The sequence below is a fragment of the Telmatherina bonti genome, assembly GCF_933228915.1.
Source record: "Telmatherina bonti genome assembly, chromosome: 21".
Taxonomy (NCBI): domain Eukaryota; kingdom Metazoa; phylum Chordata; class Actinopteri; order Atheriniformes; family Telmatherinidae; genus Telmatherina; species Telmatherina bonti.
This window is the reverse complement of record NC_136630.1, coordinates 27,342,587-27,360,164: the sequence shown is the minus strand read 5'-3', so window position 1 is coordinate 27,360,164 and position 17,578 is coordinate 27,342,587. Positions and strand designations below refer to the sequence as shown.

The window sequence follows — 17,578 nt, the reverse complement described above, 5'->3', positions numbered from 1 at the left end:
ATCACGATGAAATATTAAAATCCCAACATATGGTGCCTCAACGCTCTTCCCAAGTCACCCGACCCCACGTTGCCCCCGTCAACTGATGTGGCGGGCCACGAAATGAATCAGCCGATGTGACCAGTGGCACTTTACTGAAATGTTAATAAAGCCATATTGAAAGGGGCACAATTCTCAGCTGGAAGACTGTAGCCTGTGGCTGCTCACTAAATCTCAATGACTTGATTAACTCATTACCATGAGTCATGGCGTGTGGTGCCAACAGCAATTAAAACACAACAGAAAGAGCAGTGTCCTTGGGCCACGCTTCCACTCCCCACTCTGCCACGGTGTACTAGATTTGGCAAGATGATTGACATATCAATAGGTGCCTGGATGGATTAAACAGCCTGAGTCAATATTCAGATTTGTCTCCTCACACCGAGTGTCAGGAGCAAATTATGCACACCTTGTCGAGTACTATTAGCTTTTGTGCTTTTGGGCGGCTGTCCAAGCAGGATGCCACGCTGCGAAATCCAGAAATGTGACTTTTCAGGTTTTTAGCTGAATTTCTAATGGAAAGAAGAAATCCACTTTTTAATATGTGGTAGCAGAAAAACGATCAGAAGCCAAACTAATTCACAGAGGGCATGAAAGGTCACTGATATTTCCCCGAGCACAGACAGGAATGGTGAATACTCATCCACATCTTTTGTTATTTAAGTCTCTTTTCAAGCAGGGGGCCAGAGGAGACTGAAGAATCACAACTTTCAATGAATGTGCCAAGGCTTCAGTTCAACCCTTTCCTGTCTTTTGTGGAACACATTCCTATTCATGAAGCCAATCCTCCGTAGTCATGACACTACATACTTAAGTTTCCTTTGTAAAATTCCTGCAAAATGGTAATTAAATTGCAACAGTGGGTTCCTGTCCCCTATGCAGACATAAAGATGCCTTTATCTTAGCAAATGACTGACAGTTGATTATGAAAAAGCCGGCATTTTTCCCTCCTGCGTGAAGGCAGTCCACCCACACCTTCTGCTTTTGTGAGCTCTATTGTTACGGCTCCATTGTTAATGAGTTTAGAATTAACTGGCGGTAATGAGTGGAGACCGAAGCCCCTGCTGAGTCTGATTGTGCTGTTGAATGAGGATCTGGTGGAATACTGTACGGGCCGAGGTGCACGCTGTGTGCAGGTATACGGGGGAAAATGCAGGCGCTGGCGAAGCTGGGGAGGGTCGTGCGCAGGGCGGTCACGCCTCAGCGCTGCTATAAGAGCTGGCATCAGGTGTCATCCTGTGGCATTTCATCTACTTTGGGGGATTGGTTTTATTGTGATGGTTACTATAAAGCAGGCATCTGCTGCTAAAGCTGTGGCCCCAGTCAAGTGGAGGCATTAGACCTTCCCAGACTAATCCAGTATGCTCTGAATGTGTGGTAGAAGCTTATTCAGGGACATTTACTGGGTATTTAAACATTGCACTGTAGATGTGCATGCATTTGTCAGGAGGATCATATTTTCTCTGTTTTCCGAGGTGGTCTGTAACCTGTCCATGAACAAATGGACAAAAGTGTCTTGGGGACAAGAAACTACACATAGAGGGCTTTGTTCACATTACAATGTAACCTTGTGAGCATTTTTCAGGAATCTTCATTCATTCATTCATTCTCCTAACCGCTTAGTGCAGGTAAGGGTTGCGGGGAAGCTGGAGCCTATCCCAGCAGTCTAAGACCCCTGAGGTACACCCTGGACAGCTCGCCAGGTGTACAATAACAATATATATATATTTATATACACTACTCACAAAAAGTTAGGGATATTTGGCTTTCAGGTGAAATTTATGGAAAATGCAATATGTTCATGCTACAGTGATATAATATCATAAAAGTAAGACATTTAAGTAGAAGGATGCACTACTGATTTCCTCATCTCAAAAAATGAATTCAACACAAAAGGTAACAACAATGGTAGTTACACCACAACAAAAAATTTGAACGTCTCAATATCTCGTCATGTGTCTTTGAGCATCAATTACAGCTTGACAACGACGTCTCATGCTGTTCACAAGGCAACTTATTGCCTGCTGAGGCATGGCATCCCACTCTTCTTGAAGGGCAGCCCTCAGGTCATTGAGGTTCTGGGGTGCAGGGTCTCGAGCCTCTACACGACGGCTCAGCTGATCCCACAGGTTTTCAATGGGATTCAGGTCTGGAGAGAGTGCAGGCCATTCCATTTGAGGTACACCAGTCTCCAACAGCCGTTCCCTGATGATGCGGCCTCGATGAGCAGGAGCATTGTCGTCCATGAAGATGAAATTAGGCCTGTGCTGTTCATGTAGGGGCACAATCACTGGATTAATGATGTTATTCAGGTAGTATGGGCTTGTCACTGTACCATTCACAAAGTGTAGGGCAGTTCTGTACCAAGTGGACACCCCTGCCCACACTGTAACACCGCCACCACCAAAAGCTCGCCTGGTGACAACAGTGGCTGATGCATAGCGCTCTCCCTGACGTCTCCAACATCGTTGCCGGCCATCATTTCTGCTCAGTGTGAATCGACTTTCATCAGAGAACAGCACTGAGGCCCACTGGTTCCTCGTCCAGCGTAGATGCTGCCTGGCCCATGCAAGACGATGATGCCTGTGCCTGGTGGTGTGGTCAGGTACCCGTGCAGGTCGTCTAGCACGCAGACCACGCTGATGGAAACGGTTTGGAATGGTCTGACGTGACACTTGGGTGCCTCTCACCTCTCTTAAACGTGCCTGGAGTTGAGTGGCATTCATCATCCGGTTTCTCAGGGCAGTGTTCACAATGTAGCGGTCATCAGCACAGGATGTGGCCAAAGGACGTCCACTTCTAGGCCTTTCTGTGACTCTTCCAGTCTCTCCATATCTCTGTTGCAACCTGCTGATGACACTCTGTGACACTCCAAGCCCAGTGGCCACTTCTGTCTGAGAACGTCCTGTTTGAAGCATCGCAATGGCAAGGGACTGTTGTTCCATTGTTAGGTGTCGTCTTGGTCTCATGATGTCAAAATGTGAACAGCATGATGAGGACAACTGTTTAAACACCAGCTCTAATTGAACCAGGACATTTATTGGTCATTTCAAGGATCACACACCTGCCGTGATTTTTGCCGTTAAGCTCCTTGTTAGAGAACAGCAACTTGTGCAAAATTTATTGAAACATTTAACAGTTGGACATGTGCATTTAAAAGCTTAGAGAAGATCACATTAAGTTCACCTGTACAGGTTTGAATGCATTTTAGGCTTGTTGTGAAATTTCACCCAAAAGCTGAATATCCCTAACTTTTTGTGTATATATATATATATATATATATATATATATATATAGAGATATATATATATATATATATATATATATATATATATATATATATATACATACATATATACATACATATATATGTATGTATATATATATATATATATATATATATATATATATATATATATATATATATATATATATATATATATATATATGTATGTATATATGTATATATACATATATATATACAGAAATTAGAATAAAAAGTCATGTTTGCACCACTTCAGATGTTGCTTTTGACCCATCTGTTGGCACATCTTATGAAGTTGGCTTCTTCCTCCATCTGCATCACTGGGAAATAGTTGTGTTTACTGGAAGGTCAAGAGCTGCTTCCTGCTTGGGAAAACGAACATTAACTACTCCACAGCAGCCTAGTTCGAGCACAGAGGCCTCCCATCTCCCACTCTGTCCTGCAGCACACTTCTTTAAAATGAGTTTGTGGACAGGAGATGAGATATGATTCTTGGAATTAAAACAGCATTTTGTACTTTGATCATCCAGCAGTGTGTGAAGCAGTGAAATAAGACTTCCCCTTCTTTATCGAATCTTTGCACTCTCTCCCTCTCCTAATCTTCCCCTTACTCGCTCGCCCTACTCTATCTGAGCTTAGGGGATTGCTGGATGAGATGGAGAGTTAATGAAGAAGGCTTTTTTCCTCCCCTCTGCTAGAGTACTGGTAAACCGCAGCAACTTTGTACTCGTCATTTGTTAATCGCGTCACTTCCATTCTTTCCTATCTCAACTCCTGAACCAGTTAAACATGCATATTTCACATCGTTATTTTCAAGCCCCAGAGAATTCTTCTTAAACAATCGCATGAGCTGCGATACAAACGAATCAGAGGAATCTTTGCTTCTAAAGTTGGCTGAGCTGCATCAGTCTCCATGAAACAGTCCCAGCAGCATAAGTCTTTCTCTTTATTACACACCATCTTGTTTTATATTGCTTACACAACCCCGTTCTCATAGTCATAAGAGGCCTTGTCTTCATAAACTGGAAGTGAGATTCAACATTGTCTAAAAGCGATTTAAGATGCTATCATCTAATATGGAGGCTGACGTGGGCTGGTGCTGGCAGCGCGGTTATGTAAGCAGCTTTCTGAGGGACTGATAGCAATCCAACACACCCAGCAGGAGAGCTGTGGCGTGTGTGCTGGGTGTGTGTGGAACTAATCACACATTCAGACTGCTGCACAATCCTGCACCCAGTGTTTTGCCACAGGTACAGAAAGATTCACTCTTTTCAGCCAATTAATTTGTTAATATGCTAATGTGCTATGATTAGCAACGGGAGAAGCCGTGCGCAGCTCTGCTCAGTGTGGTGTTGATTGAAAGAAAACCGCAACCAGGGTGGGAGAGCAGATAGAAAGGCACAGTTGAATTTTATAGCAAAACCCCATTTCTATAAAAGTTGGTACTTTGAGAGTGTCAAATGTAAATTAAAGCTAACTTTAAAAACATATTTTATTCCCACAAGAACATCAGATGATGAAACGTTTTGTCATTTTATGGAAAATATGAGCTGATTGTGAATCTGACAGCACCAACAACTGGTGGAACTGGTACAGATTAAAAAATAAACGGAGCATTTCAGAGAAGCAGAGTCTCTCAGGGGGAAAGATGGACAGGGCTTCACCAATCTGACAAAAGGTGTTTCTAAAAATTTTGGAACATTTTGAGGAAAATGCTCCTCATCATAAAACGGTAAAGACTTTGAAGATCCCACCATCATGTTTATAATATTAGAATCAGAAGGAATCTCTGTGCGCATGGAGAAAAGGACACAGGTGTACTGTCATCATAAAAATTATTACACCACCATTGTTTTCCTACATTTCATGCTTATTTTATGGTCTGAAGGTACTTTTGTTTGGAAAACAAGGTTGGTCTAATGATTTTTTCTATGATTAAAAACTCGAAGCTGATGATCTCGGGGCTTTCAGCTAGCAATGCATTAAAAGCAGACATGATACTCTACTGGACTCAGAAGACTTCCAGAAATCACAGTTCACCCTGAAATCCACAGATGCAGGTTAAAGCTCCACCATGCAAAGATAAAGCATGGACGGTGTCCTGTAGTCTAAAGAGCAGCAGGAGCGTCCCATTCGTCCTGTAGTGGACGGTTGAAAAACTTTATAATTTCAACATCTATGTTGTTTATGTTGTTCTGGAAATAAACACTGTGTCGATAAGATGTGCAAATCATTGCATTTTGTTTCCATTTCCACTGCACACAGCGTGGTAAATGTTTCAGAACCGGCCAAAGAAGCTAAAAGGTTGTAACTGGCCAGCTAGCGCTGTGGTTGCTACCAGCTATTACCAGTGATAGCATTCTTCTTACTGGCCAGAAAGCAGAAAATAGACAACACCACGGGAAAAACTGACCAAATTTACATCTCATGTCTCAAGGAAATGAATCTAGCTGAATAAGCTAAATAAGGGTTGCTATGGAGACTAATATAAACTTCAGCTATGTGTTGTTGCAGTTTCTGCTATCTGACTGTGTTTTAAAGACAGTACTGAGATTTGAGAGCACAGCGGCAGATCCAACATAGCTACATATGGAGGATATAATCAAGTAAAGGTCTGCTGTACTCTGTCAAACCACCTCAATAAGAAGAAAGAAGCGAGCAGGGCTGTGTGGTGTGCTGGTGGTTTTCATGGTTACCTCACAGCAAGATAACTCCTGGTTCAACGCTCAGCTGGGTCTACTCAGTGGGGAGTTGGAGGGATGTTTTAAGAGTGAGTTTCTTCCTTTTACAGTCCACAATCAGGCATGTTAGGCTTATCGGTCTACATTGACCTCAGCAGTGACTGCAAACATGCATGTTTTGTCTCTGGGTTAGCCCAGTGATGCACTGGTGACCTGTCCAGAGTGTAGCATGGCAGATGGGGCAAACTTCTGCTCTAACAATGCAGCTATAGGAAGTACAACAGGTATAGCCTGACGTGTTTTTATCCAACCTTTAGCTGCTGTTTCTGCAGCTGAGGCACGTTTGTGCAGAGGTGGGTGTCCGACATGCCTCTACTGACGATCTGTCAGGGGTCTGCTGTTTTGCTTCCAAACCCACAGCCCTACAAGTGGTACTTTTAGATGTACAGCAAAAGCTAAAGCTAAAGTTACATACAAACTGAGAAAATATCTTCAGGCTGGTCACAAACATGGGTTATGCTTAAAACTTTAGTGTGGCTATCCCCATCCTCCTCTCTGACCTCAACTCAGCTTTATTTATATAGCGTCAAATCACGGCAATGCCATCTCAAGACGCTTTACAGACATAAAACATAATGAAAACCAATTGATAATAGTCTACATAAAGAAACCAACAGATTGAGTTGGAAGCTCCAACTCTCATTGGATGTCTTTGGATCTGACCTCCATACATGTGCCGTGAGGCTTGTTTAAGGAAAGCTAGCATCATGCAGCTCTGCAGCAGTCACTTGACAGCAGAGAGTTCGTCTGCATGTTGAAGAGCGGTGTCACCAAGCAGTAACGTGAATGAACCTTAAAAAAAAAGAGGTCAGTTTACATGCTTCCATTACATTTACTTCAATATCAAGACAATATCTCGCAGACAGACAAATAGAAATAAACCTTTACAACATCTCACTGTTCTTTTCCTCTATCTGTGCTGCTGAGGAGAAAAAACATCAGAAAAGCAACCTAACCTCCCATTCGCTGTGCGCCGAATGCTCAGTTAGCATATTACAATGATCCATTTGAGGCAATGAATTAATGACCATTTTGTTCAAATGTGGATTCAGCTCCCAGGCTGCATCGGCATCATTAGCAAACAAGGTTTATGAGATTTACGAGCATTACATGCGCTACATTGTGCGCTAATATGAAACACGAGAGTATGTGAAGTCTTGCAGTCATAAAAAAACATTTAGCTTTATTGCAACATACATCACAGTATGGCAGCAGACCCCGGAGTCAGTATTACCATCATGTAGCCTCTGTGTCACTGAAATGCCATTACTATTGGGGAAAGTCACAGTACTGACTGCTAAATGAAGTTTTAGCAAACATATTCACTTCCTTGTATTGTGTACATTATACACGCCTCCATAAGGAGCAGCGAACTGAACGGAAGAGTCCAGAAATTTAAGCTGTGATTCTGTAAATTATGCACATGCATGTAGTAGTGAGCAGCCGTGCTGATGTGTCGCATCGGTCTGGATGCTGGAGGAATGGCTGGAAATGCCGCGGAGCCTCTAAGAAAAGTAACTTTGAGCTGAAAATCCGAGAAAACGTTGTTAAAGGTTGATGGTGGGCATGCTGGCAAGTAGATTAGACTCAGGGAGGGGGTCTCTCTAAGCGTCCCCCTACTTCTCCTCAGATTTTCTTTCCCTGAAGTGGTGCTGCAGTTAAAATTCAGAAATATCTACCTGCTATGTCCAGAATCAGCAACCTGCTGAATAAATGCAGGTGTAGCAGCTGCGCTCGGAAAGCTAGTCAGGGGGCGCCGTGGCTGCCGTTTCCTGTCCAGCTGTCGCCTCCGCTCGCATTTTAACCTGCCTCCCTCCACTGACAAATACTTTCAAACCCTTTGATTTATCACCTCCTTCTGCAAATTAAACGCCACAATGACTATTTCACATGCAGAATTAGAATGTTTTGCTTGCACACGGCTCGGGCTGCCTCTCCTGTAACGACTTCTACAGGTTTATGATGAAAACTCAACATGCTTCGTAAAATAGGCGGCATATTGTTGAGTCAGGAGAACTGGTAATGCTCTGGCATCATTTTGCTTGTCCAGGAGCACAAAGATCAGCAAACTGATGCGCTGGAAACCACAGATGATCAAGTTGCTAGTTTTGCAGCTCTTGCAGGGTCACAAAGAGAATTACTTCAAATAAAGTTAAGGCTGTGCAGCTGCTGAAATTTCACTTCAGTGACTCTGTGATGTTTCAGACTACAGACCTACAGCATGAGAATCCTGCTGTGGACTCAGCAAAGGATGGACGTTGTCCTCTGTTAGACACAGTCCCTGGGATTATTGATCTCATAGGTTATCAATGTGCTAATATGTTACTGACTTGAATCACACTCAGGGGTATTGAGTAGGAATTTCCAGCAACATTTTGAGGCCATTTGGGCTTCACTTTTCTCATGAAATAGTTCAAAGTTCCCTTCAGTTGTTTTAGCATAGAAGTGAGACTGAAACTAATCTGCTGCTGAAAGTTGTTTTCCTGCAGGCTGCGTGATCTGTGTCACACATGGATGTTTTTCATGTTATCTTTTATTTGTTTAATGGCGGTGACTTGTTGATGTCCGCTTAAACTTGACGGATGCTTTAAGTTAGACGTTCAAACTTGCTTTAAGCGCCAACAGGCATAAGATGCAATACGATGTAACACAACACAATATGATACAATATGATACAATATGATACGTTACAATGCAATATGATATGACAATACAATGATATGATAGGGTATGATGCAATGCAATACAATACAATGCGGCAAATGATTTAATACGATACGATATGATACAAAACAATGCAGTATGATATAATCTGATATGATACATTATGATTCGATAAGATTTAATATGATATGATACAATGCAGTACAATATGATACAATACAATATGATACAGTACAATACGGTACAATGCGATATGATATGTTATGATATGTTATGATATGTTATGATATGATATATGATATGATATGATGCAATATGATATAATTTGATTACAATATGATATTATATAATATTATTACATGCGATACAATACAATTTAGAATAATTTGATATAATATATGATATAATGTGATACGATACTATACAATGACATGATTTGATATGATATATGATTTGAAATCAAATCAAATCAAACTTTATTTGTATAGCACTTCCATACAGAAGCATATCAAAGTGCTTAACATAACATAACAAAATGTTTCACACACACACACACACACACACACACACAACCCAACCTTTACCATGACAATTAATGCCAAAATAAAAAGCATTAACTTCAGGATTCTATCTCTGTATTTAGCTCGACACTGCTGCAAGGATGAGATATGATATGATATGATATGATATGATATGATCCGATGCTAGGTGATGAAATGTGATGCAATACAATATGATACGATACAGTATGACACAAGTGTAAACAATGTGTCAGTAACAAAGCAAAAACCGATACCAATAATTTTTGATATTGCATTTTATTGCCAATATTGACTGATAATATTGGTAGGCCGATAATATCGGATATCTTTAGTGGATATTCGTGACAACACAGGGATGACAACATGTTTAATGTCTGCAATGTTACCTTTTCTTTCTTCAATACAAATCTTGAAAATCAAGTAATATTTTTATGTTCACTTAATAATCTAAAATTACATGAGATCAAGTATCTGAAGCACTTTTAATGGAATATTTATGAATATCTGTGGTTTTAGTGCATCACAGTGTAAATTTGGTCCGATGTTTCCAGATTTCTTTAAACTTCACCATGTTTCCTAAAGGGGTCAAAAACAAAAAAGGAGACGTAAGCCCTTTTTTTTCTCCACTATTCCGCCTATTATGTTGTGTTTTGACGCGCGCAGCTTCCAGAAGATGACGTCATCCTAAGCGGTGGATGGTAAAAAAGTCATAACCGAGCTGATGGTATCAGCTGATTTCATGCAGATACTGATGAGAGTAACTCTCGAGTGGGAAAAGGGCAGATTCTGTCTCACTTTCTTTTAGTTGAATAGCTCAACTGCTCTTATCTGTAGCTTCAAGAATAACCTCATTTTTCCAGTTAATTATCTCAAAGTTAAGCAGTGAAAGCACAGTTTTCAAACAGAGTTCCTCCTCTCATCCATAAAAACGTAAAGATTTGATTATGGATTTATTAAAACAACTGAGCTTATTCTTTAGTTATCGTAACTGGAGAATGAGCTGATTAAATGTTGCCGACTTGACGGGAAGTTTAGTGATGCAGAAATAACATGTCAGTAGTAAATTTGTCCTATCACAGTTCTGCAACCACGTTTTCTTGTAAACCTGTAAAAACAGTTTTATTTTCATCAATTTGTTCATGGTTGTAAAGTTTAGTCATCTGAATCAAAGGTTCACATCACAGAGGCTTTCAGCTGTCATCATGGAGATAGGCTGGGTGATACTGAAGTTTTGGTATCGATCTGAGTATCCGAGATACCATGAAATCCAGGGCAAGTATCGTTGATACAGACACGATACCAATGCATTTTACTTATTATTTTCTGTATTGATCATGACTATGATAACAAATAAAGAGAATCTAAATATTGTTGTCAAAAAAATTTTATTAAAAAATGATCAAATTTACATCTGTTTTTGTTTATAAATAATACAACATAACCTCATCAACAATTTAACAAAATAATAAAATAACTTTTATTACTCACAGTTGTTTAAGAAAAATTAAGGCAACTCTGTAAATTAGTTAAAGCGAAGTGAAATATTGTCTGGCTCTCATTCACATTCTTTTATCCCAAAAGGCCTCTCATCATACTGGTATCAGATGGTACAGATACTAGGCTTGGTATCGACGCTAAAGGTATTTGATCAACCGCCCAGCTGTAGGTTTAGCCAGAGGAGAGCAGCTGATCCGTTCGGTGGCGTCAGGTTCCTCGGTCCATCGTTGTGCAGCATTGCATCATATAAAAGAGAAATGAAAAGATCGGATAAGCTGTGTGTTTACATGAAGGAAATATTTAAAACTGTCTGGGCTGGAGCCATTTTTACTTGTGACTTTTAGCCTTTTATACAAAGCCTCCAGACTTTTCCAGCAGTTCTTCATTTGATTTACGGATTGGTGGACTCCTTCACTTTTTCAAACACCAGCGTGAACAACTTGTTTGAAACCTTTTAACCATCTAAACGCTTAATAATCCTCAACTCTTTCAGTTGATTAACCTTTTATATGTAGTGTTTTAAATCGGCATTATTTCAGAGTTTCATCAAACTAGTTATGTCTCATGACGCACATGGCTGTTCAAGCATGCACAGAGACATCACCGACCACAGCAAGGGTTGTACTGAAGGTTTACGTTGTCCTTCCAGTCGAGGCTGATGGGACCAGATGACATGTTAACATCAAGCATCTTTATTGTGATTGGTGTTAGATCAGATTAAAAGTGCTCCATGGAAACGCAGCATGTGTCCGGAACATAAAAGTGTCCAAAAGACAGACAAGTCTGCTTTTCATTAACATATGACTGATGTGTTGCTCTATTTTTTAAAATTTATTTATACATTTATTTAACATGGACATTTGACATAAATGAACATGTAACGAAGATCAGTAACAGTCAGTAAAATTAGGTGTGTTTTAATTCTCGCACATGCTCAGTAGGCGTTTATTCAGGATTTGGTGGAAACGTTACCAGTAAGTGGGGAAAATTCCCAGTCTTCAACGCATCAGCAGCTTTCATCATGCATGCGTCCAACATGACGAAGGTTCATCTGGTCAGTGTGTTTAAGGTCAGGCGCGGTGTGCATGCGGTCCAAACACAGAACGCAGCCTTGTTACTGGGAGGCTGTGTGGGAGGCAGCAGCGATGAGACCCTGACGCTAAATCGATAGTGATGGATCAAAGTGCCGCATGGCTGGAGTCCTGTTGTGTCGGGGTGCAGGGAACAACGGTGACTTTTACACCTCCTCTCTTCTTCTCATTATCTCCTCCTCCTCTTCTCCTACCCCATTCTTCTCTTTTCACCTCAGATCCCAACTCCTCTCCATCTTTCCCCCTACACTTAGTTGTGATTTATGTGTGTGTGTGTGTGTGTGTGTGTGTGTACAGTAAGTAAGAGGTAAGTAAGCGAGCGGCGTCGTGTCGGGGTGTCAGATGGCATCTGCCTGTGGTTGATGGGAAGATAAAATGCAACACAATCGATACCAGACCAGTTAAACTGTGCTCATTACATGCCATTTGATTTACTTTCTGAAGATGGGATGTTCACACAGTTTAAATAACAATGAATGAAAAACACGGTGCCTGTTGCATGTTTGTTAGCCCATGATTAGCACAGCCTGATAATTAACCACCTGGTTTTGTTTTCTAGGAGAAAAACATTGGCCGGTCCGCTCCCAGAGTCACCATGGTAGGGATGGTTGTTATGTGTTTATGGGTCAAAGTTGCCTCTAACCACTTTCTCATTTCTGGTTTTATTTTGCAAACTTGCTAATGGTCAGTAGTGCTAACAGCAGCAAACACCAAGTTTGTGATCAGTGTTTGGAGGCAGCTCATACCTCAAGTGTTGATCGTAGTGCAGTGCCCTCCTGTTGACCTCTTTTTACCTAACCTGTGTATTTTACCCTGATGATTAGCTCTGCTGTCATTGGTCCTGTCTCTGGTTATGTGTGTGCTGTTTCCAGGGGTGTAACGGTACCAAAAAAAAAAAAAAGAGAGAAAAATCATGCAGATCATGTAAAGACATAAAAGTAGTGCTGCAGTTCCACATATTGGCAGCCATTTTGTTCACTACAGTTTCTTTGGAGATGAACAATGATTGTTATGTCTGTTGCTGGAAGACTCCAGGTTACCAGCTGGGGTGAGATTAATAAGCAGTACAGCCAGTTTCAGAATAAAACAGCACAGCAACATTTGTCATGAAGGAAGCTGTGAGCAGCAGAAAGCAGTCAGAATGTTTCATATTTGTTTCCTGTTGCAACACGTCACACACGTGGTCATACAGGATCCAGAGAAGGTAGCCAGTGTAAAAAATCTGCTACAAAGCATTCAGTAGATCCTAAAGGCCCATTTCTGCTCGACGTAGAAGACGCATGGACAGTTTCATCCGTCTCCTGCATAGCTTACGTACATAAAAAGCTTGAACTCTGAACTCAGCACTGCCCACTAGTGGATGAAGTGACTTTACAACCAAGCAAAGCAAGTCCACATTTACATACGTAAAGACGCATAAATGGGCCTTTAGGAAACCTGATTCTGATTCTTCAGAGAGAGACAAACAAATGACACTTTAATGTCCATTTCATTTAAAAGACAAAAAACAAGAATAATTTAGTTTACTTTAAGTTCCACATTTAGAAAACACAAAGCATAATGTGTAGAAGCAGAAGCCAATGACTTTCACATGACTGCACAAAACTAACCTGAAAATCCCTGCAGACAAACTGATCGAGAGGCACCGTGAAGCAGCGTTACTGTTGCAGAAGTTGTGCGCTGAGCTGCGAGCGTTGGCGACTCCGGCCTGATGGACGTACCGTAACACCCCTGTCTTGTTTCGTTGAAATAACTGGTGTGATGTGGGCCTGCCTACAACCCAGCATACAAGAGGTCTGCAACACACTGCAGCTGTCCTGAACTGAAAAGCTGAATTCATGAGAACACATTTATTCCAAGTAATGGAAAGAAAAAAAACTAAACTAGGGCACTCTGTATGTAAACAAGAATCTTGTGTACCTCTTGAAGCTTGTTGCAGCCGGCCCACATTTTATCATTTTCCTTATTGTGTTTTGCCTTAAACCCAAATGGTCTCATTTCCCTCCTCTGTTCTAATTCCTGCCCTTTGAAATGTATGTTTGGAACTGCTTTGCTTTTCTCCGTGTTGTCCTCTTTACTGAACTGAGTGTGTTAACCTCTACGGTGTGTGTGCTCTTCGACTCTGTCCGTCTCAGTGGAGAGGAGGGCTGGTCTATAAAGGCATGGATAAAGGCAGTTTTGATGATGTTACTTCTTTTATTTTAAGAAGACATCAGAAAAATCTGTGCTTATCCTTGCTTACGATATACGGACCCTCCTCTTCCTCCTCTACCTCTTCCTCGACCTCCGCCTCCTCTCAAAGGAAGTCTGCTTTTCAACAGCCTGCAAATGGAATCGGTTGGTATGTCAATCAACTGTGGAGAAGAAAAGAAATGGCCTTTTACGTTGGAGTGTTATTCCTTCAATGTGACAAGCCATGAAAATGCCACAATGTTTGATTTCCAGGAACGATTACCTCTAAATCCGGTGAGTCACTTTGGCTTTGCAGTGAGAGAACAGCGTGAAAGCGGGTCAGCGGCGTAGGGACGTCATGAGGCGCTCCAACAGAATGGATCTCTTATTGCCTTTTAACAATCCAGAGTGACTTCACTGTCGATCACATTTCACACTGACCTGGTTATGAAGCCCATCTCTACCTCTTGCCCTTCCTCATCCCTGCTGAGACCATCATGGTACATTTGTCACGCGGGAGAGGCGCTGACATGTCCAGTAACTACGTGGCCTTTGGTGTCTCAAGGGGATGATTGTGAGTTATGAGATAAAGTGTGTTACTCACTGGCAGCGTGGACAGAAATGGGCAGAACTGGGAATTTCATTGCACTTGGAAGAACACAGGATGTGCAATCTGTAGCTCTAGAGACTCATTAATGGATTTATCTATGAATGCATAATGATATTGGAGGGTTTTTTCCTTTACTGTTAATTTCTACTAATTCAAAACACTAATTAGTTTTTACTCATTAGCAGACAAGAACTAACGATAAGCAACCATTTAACTGTACTGTGTCTTTGTAAGAGTGTGAGAGTGTGTTTTGTGGGGTTTTTTTTCTTCAATTTGCCACTACAGGCTACAGAAAGTAAAGAAATTATACTATATTTTATTTTATGGTACTTCTGATTGTATTAAACGCACTTGTCGTGTTTCAAGCTGTATTACTGATTTTATACCAAATGTTGATGGACATGATGTAAAACTCACAGCAAAATAACTGCATTTCCACCTGCTGGTGAGCCACAACATTAAAACCACTGGCTTGCATCCTGGCACTGGCTTGGATGCTACTTTGACTATGACCAGTGTGACACACTACAGACCAGTGTGTTGGGAGGGAGACCCCCTTTCAAACAGGATAGAGGTGGGTCATGCAAAGACCTCCAAGGAAAAGCTCCAGGAACATGGCAAAGTGTCATGTCTGAGACTCTGCCATTGGATCTTGGATGGTAATCCACCTTCCAAACATCCCTAAAACTAATCTGAGAGGTCTGTAGAAAGCAGTCCAGAGCCCACAACCCACAGGGCTCAGTACATCTATAACTAATGTCCAGGAGAAGTTCAGATCTTCTTTGGCTGCCAGCTTCCTGGTCAGCTACTGTGGTGGTACAAAGACGACCTCCTCAGTATTAGGCAGGTGGTATTAAGGTCAAAGCTGGTTGGTGTGGCAGACAGATAACAGGGCTCTTATTGTACAACTGTATCCATGCATGTGAGGTAATGTTCATGTGCTAACAGTTGAAACAAAGGCTGCACTTGCAGAGGTGGAAAGATTTCTGCATATGTCAAACCCTCATATGTCAAGCGTGTTACATCAGATTCTCTGAAGAGTGCTGCAGTCTTTCCCCCTTAAAGCAGTAGTTCTCAAATGTTTTAAACCATGACCCCTGAGATAGCATGCGCTGGTGTGGGTGACCCCCATCCCCACGCGACAGCTGAGTGTTTTATTGTCAGATTCCTCAGAAATATGGAGGACAAAGTGGTTTTTAGTGGTTCACCACTGTGACAACAGCCAAAATCAGCTTCTCTGCAGACATAATGCCAGATTTAGATTTATAACATAGAATGTCTTTGAACTTTGTTGTTTATGTTTTACTAAGCTAACAATGAAAAGGGGTAATTTCACAGATGTATCTGAATTAATAGTTTAGTTTTGACATTCCTGATTAAAACCCTACAATTATTCTATATATTATTTACTACTATCTGTCAGCCCCCTGAAAAGAACTTACGACCACCATGGTGGTTATTCCGCCCTGGCAGAAACATAGCAGTATTGCTTAGACATGTAGCTCCCAAAGAAGACTCAGAAGACTCTCAGTCGAGTTGGTTTACTGAGGTATTCACAAGTTTGTAAAACTGCAATAAAAATTGACATATGCAAATATATTAAACTAAAATGCAATATGACAAAACCTCTACTCAGTGTCTTTACTCCTAAAAGATTAGCAAATACCTATGCTTCCAATGCTTAGGTAACAATGTTTGCCAAATTAAAACACACATCATCAAATAGTCATTTCACCAGTTATCAAATAAGCATGAACAAGAAATAAAGATAATGGTGTAAAGATTTACGTATAAAACACAAAGTAAGCCGCAGACCAAGCTACTTAAAGCCTAACACATGCTAACATTTAGCTCCGATTAGCATTAGCACAATTAGCTCAGTTTTAAAACTGTAAATGTAAAGTTTTGGTCACCACAATGCGGCTTACATGTCCAAATGGCTCAAATAACTTTACTTACTGACAAATCTACTCCAAGGTTAGAACAAATAACCGATGTGTAGCACTCAGCCTGCATTTGCTCTGGATACACGCCTTCCTCCAAGGTGCAATGACACGAGTCACCACCTGAGGTCTTCTAACAACAACTGAACACCAACAGTAGTCAAAACACTAACAGGCCGACAGGAGTCAGTACAGCTTTCCCAAGCTCCAGTTTTAGAACCATTGACCTAGAAGCTAAAACACATTAGCACACCTTTAAACTAGCTCTGGGAGAATGCAGACCATTGCCAAGGTCTGTCCTCCTTCCAGATCATTCCCAGAATTTAATGGACTCTTAGTTGGATCAAGACTCACTCTCAGAAAACAAATCAACAAATAAGCCTGTAGTTTTGCATTAAGTTGCTTTTAAACAGACAGACAGATAAGCATAGAGAAAAACATGACATCATTCAAAGAAGTAATAATATCTTTAAATTGTAGATGAGCAGCTCTGCTTTGTCGTGGGAAACTAAAATTTCCTAAATTATCTTTGCTGCAGGCAGTGCATCACTAATACATCACTATTTTACTGTTAGAAGTCAGTGTTTAGATACAAAGCACCTGTGCTCATGAAGTGAACTTTTTTTTGGAAATGATAGAAACACTGAGACTGATGGAAATGATGCCAGTACCTGCCAGTAGATTTGGACCTTGATGTGAGCGGCCCAAATGGGTTGGAAATCATGAAAGAACCTTTTTCCCTTCAAAGAAGCATAGCACCAAAGCTAGCTTCCAAATTCAGCTTTGTTCTGTTGACACGGTTCAGACAGCAGGTTGAACACTGCAGATTTTTACACGCTGTGTTGCTCCAACAGTGCTGCAGGAGGATACAAGCATGTGCATGTTTTTAATAATTTTATCCATGAGAAAACAATTGGTGACCCAACTGCTCCCGTATGGGCTAATCAGGACATATCTATTGTGTTTGGAGGGTTTATGTAGGTGAATTTCTGCACTAACAGAGTCAAAGAGAAG

General features: G+C 41.1%; 1 protein-coding gene across 1 annotated transcript in view; it reads left to right on the top strand.

Annotated features, from left to right (window-relative positions):
• LOC306772104 (shisa family member 6) overlaps positions 1-17,578 on the top strand; it is a gene marked incomplete at both ends in the record, with an annotated part of 93,364 nt that overhangs the window by 46,621 nt on the left and 29,165 nt on the right. The window contains one exon of the mRNA XM_079261516.1: positions 12,399-12,437. Coding sequence (XP_079117642.1) covers positions 12,399-12,437 — 39 coding nt within the window. The remainder of the gene's footprint in view (positions 1-12,398; positions 12,438-17,578) is intronic.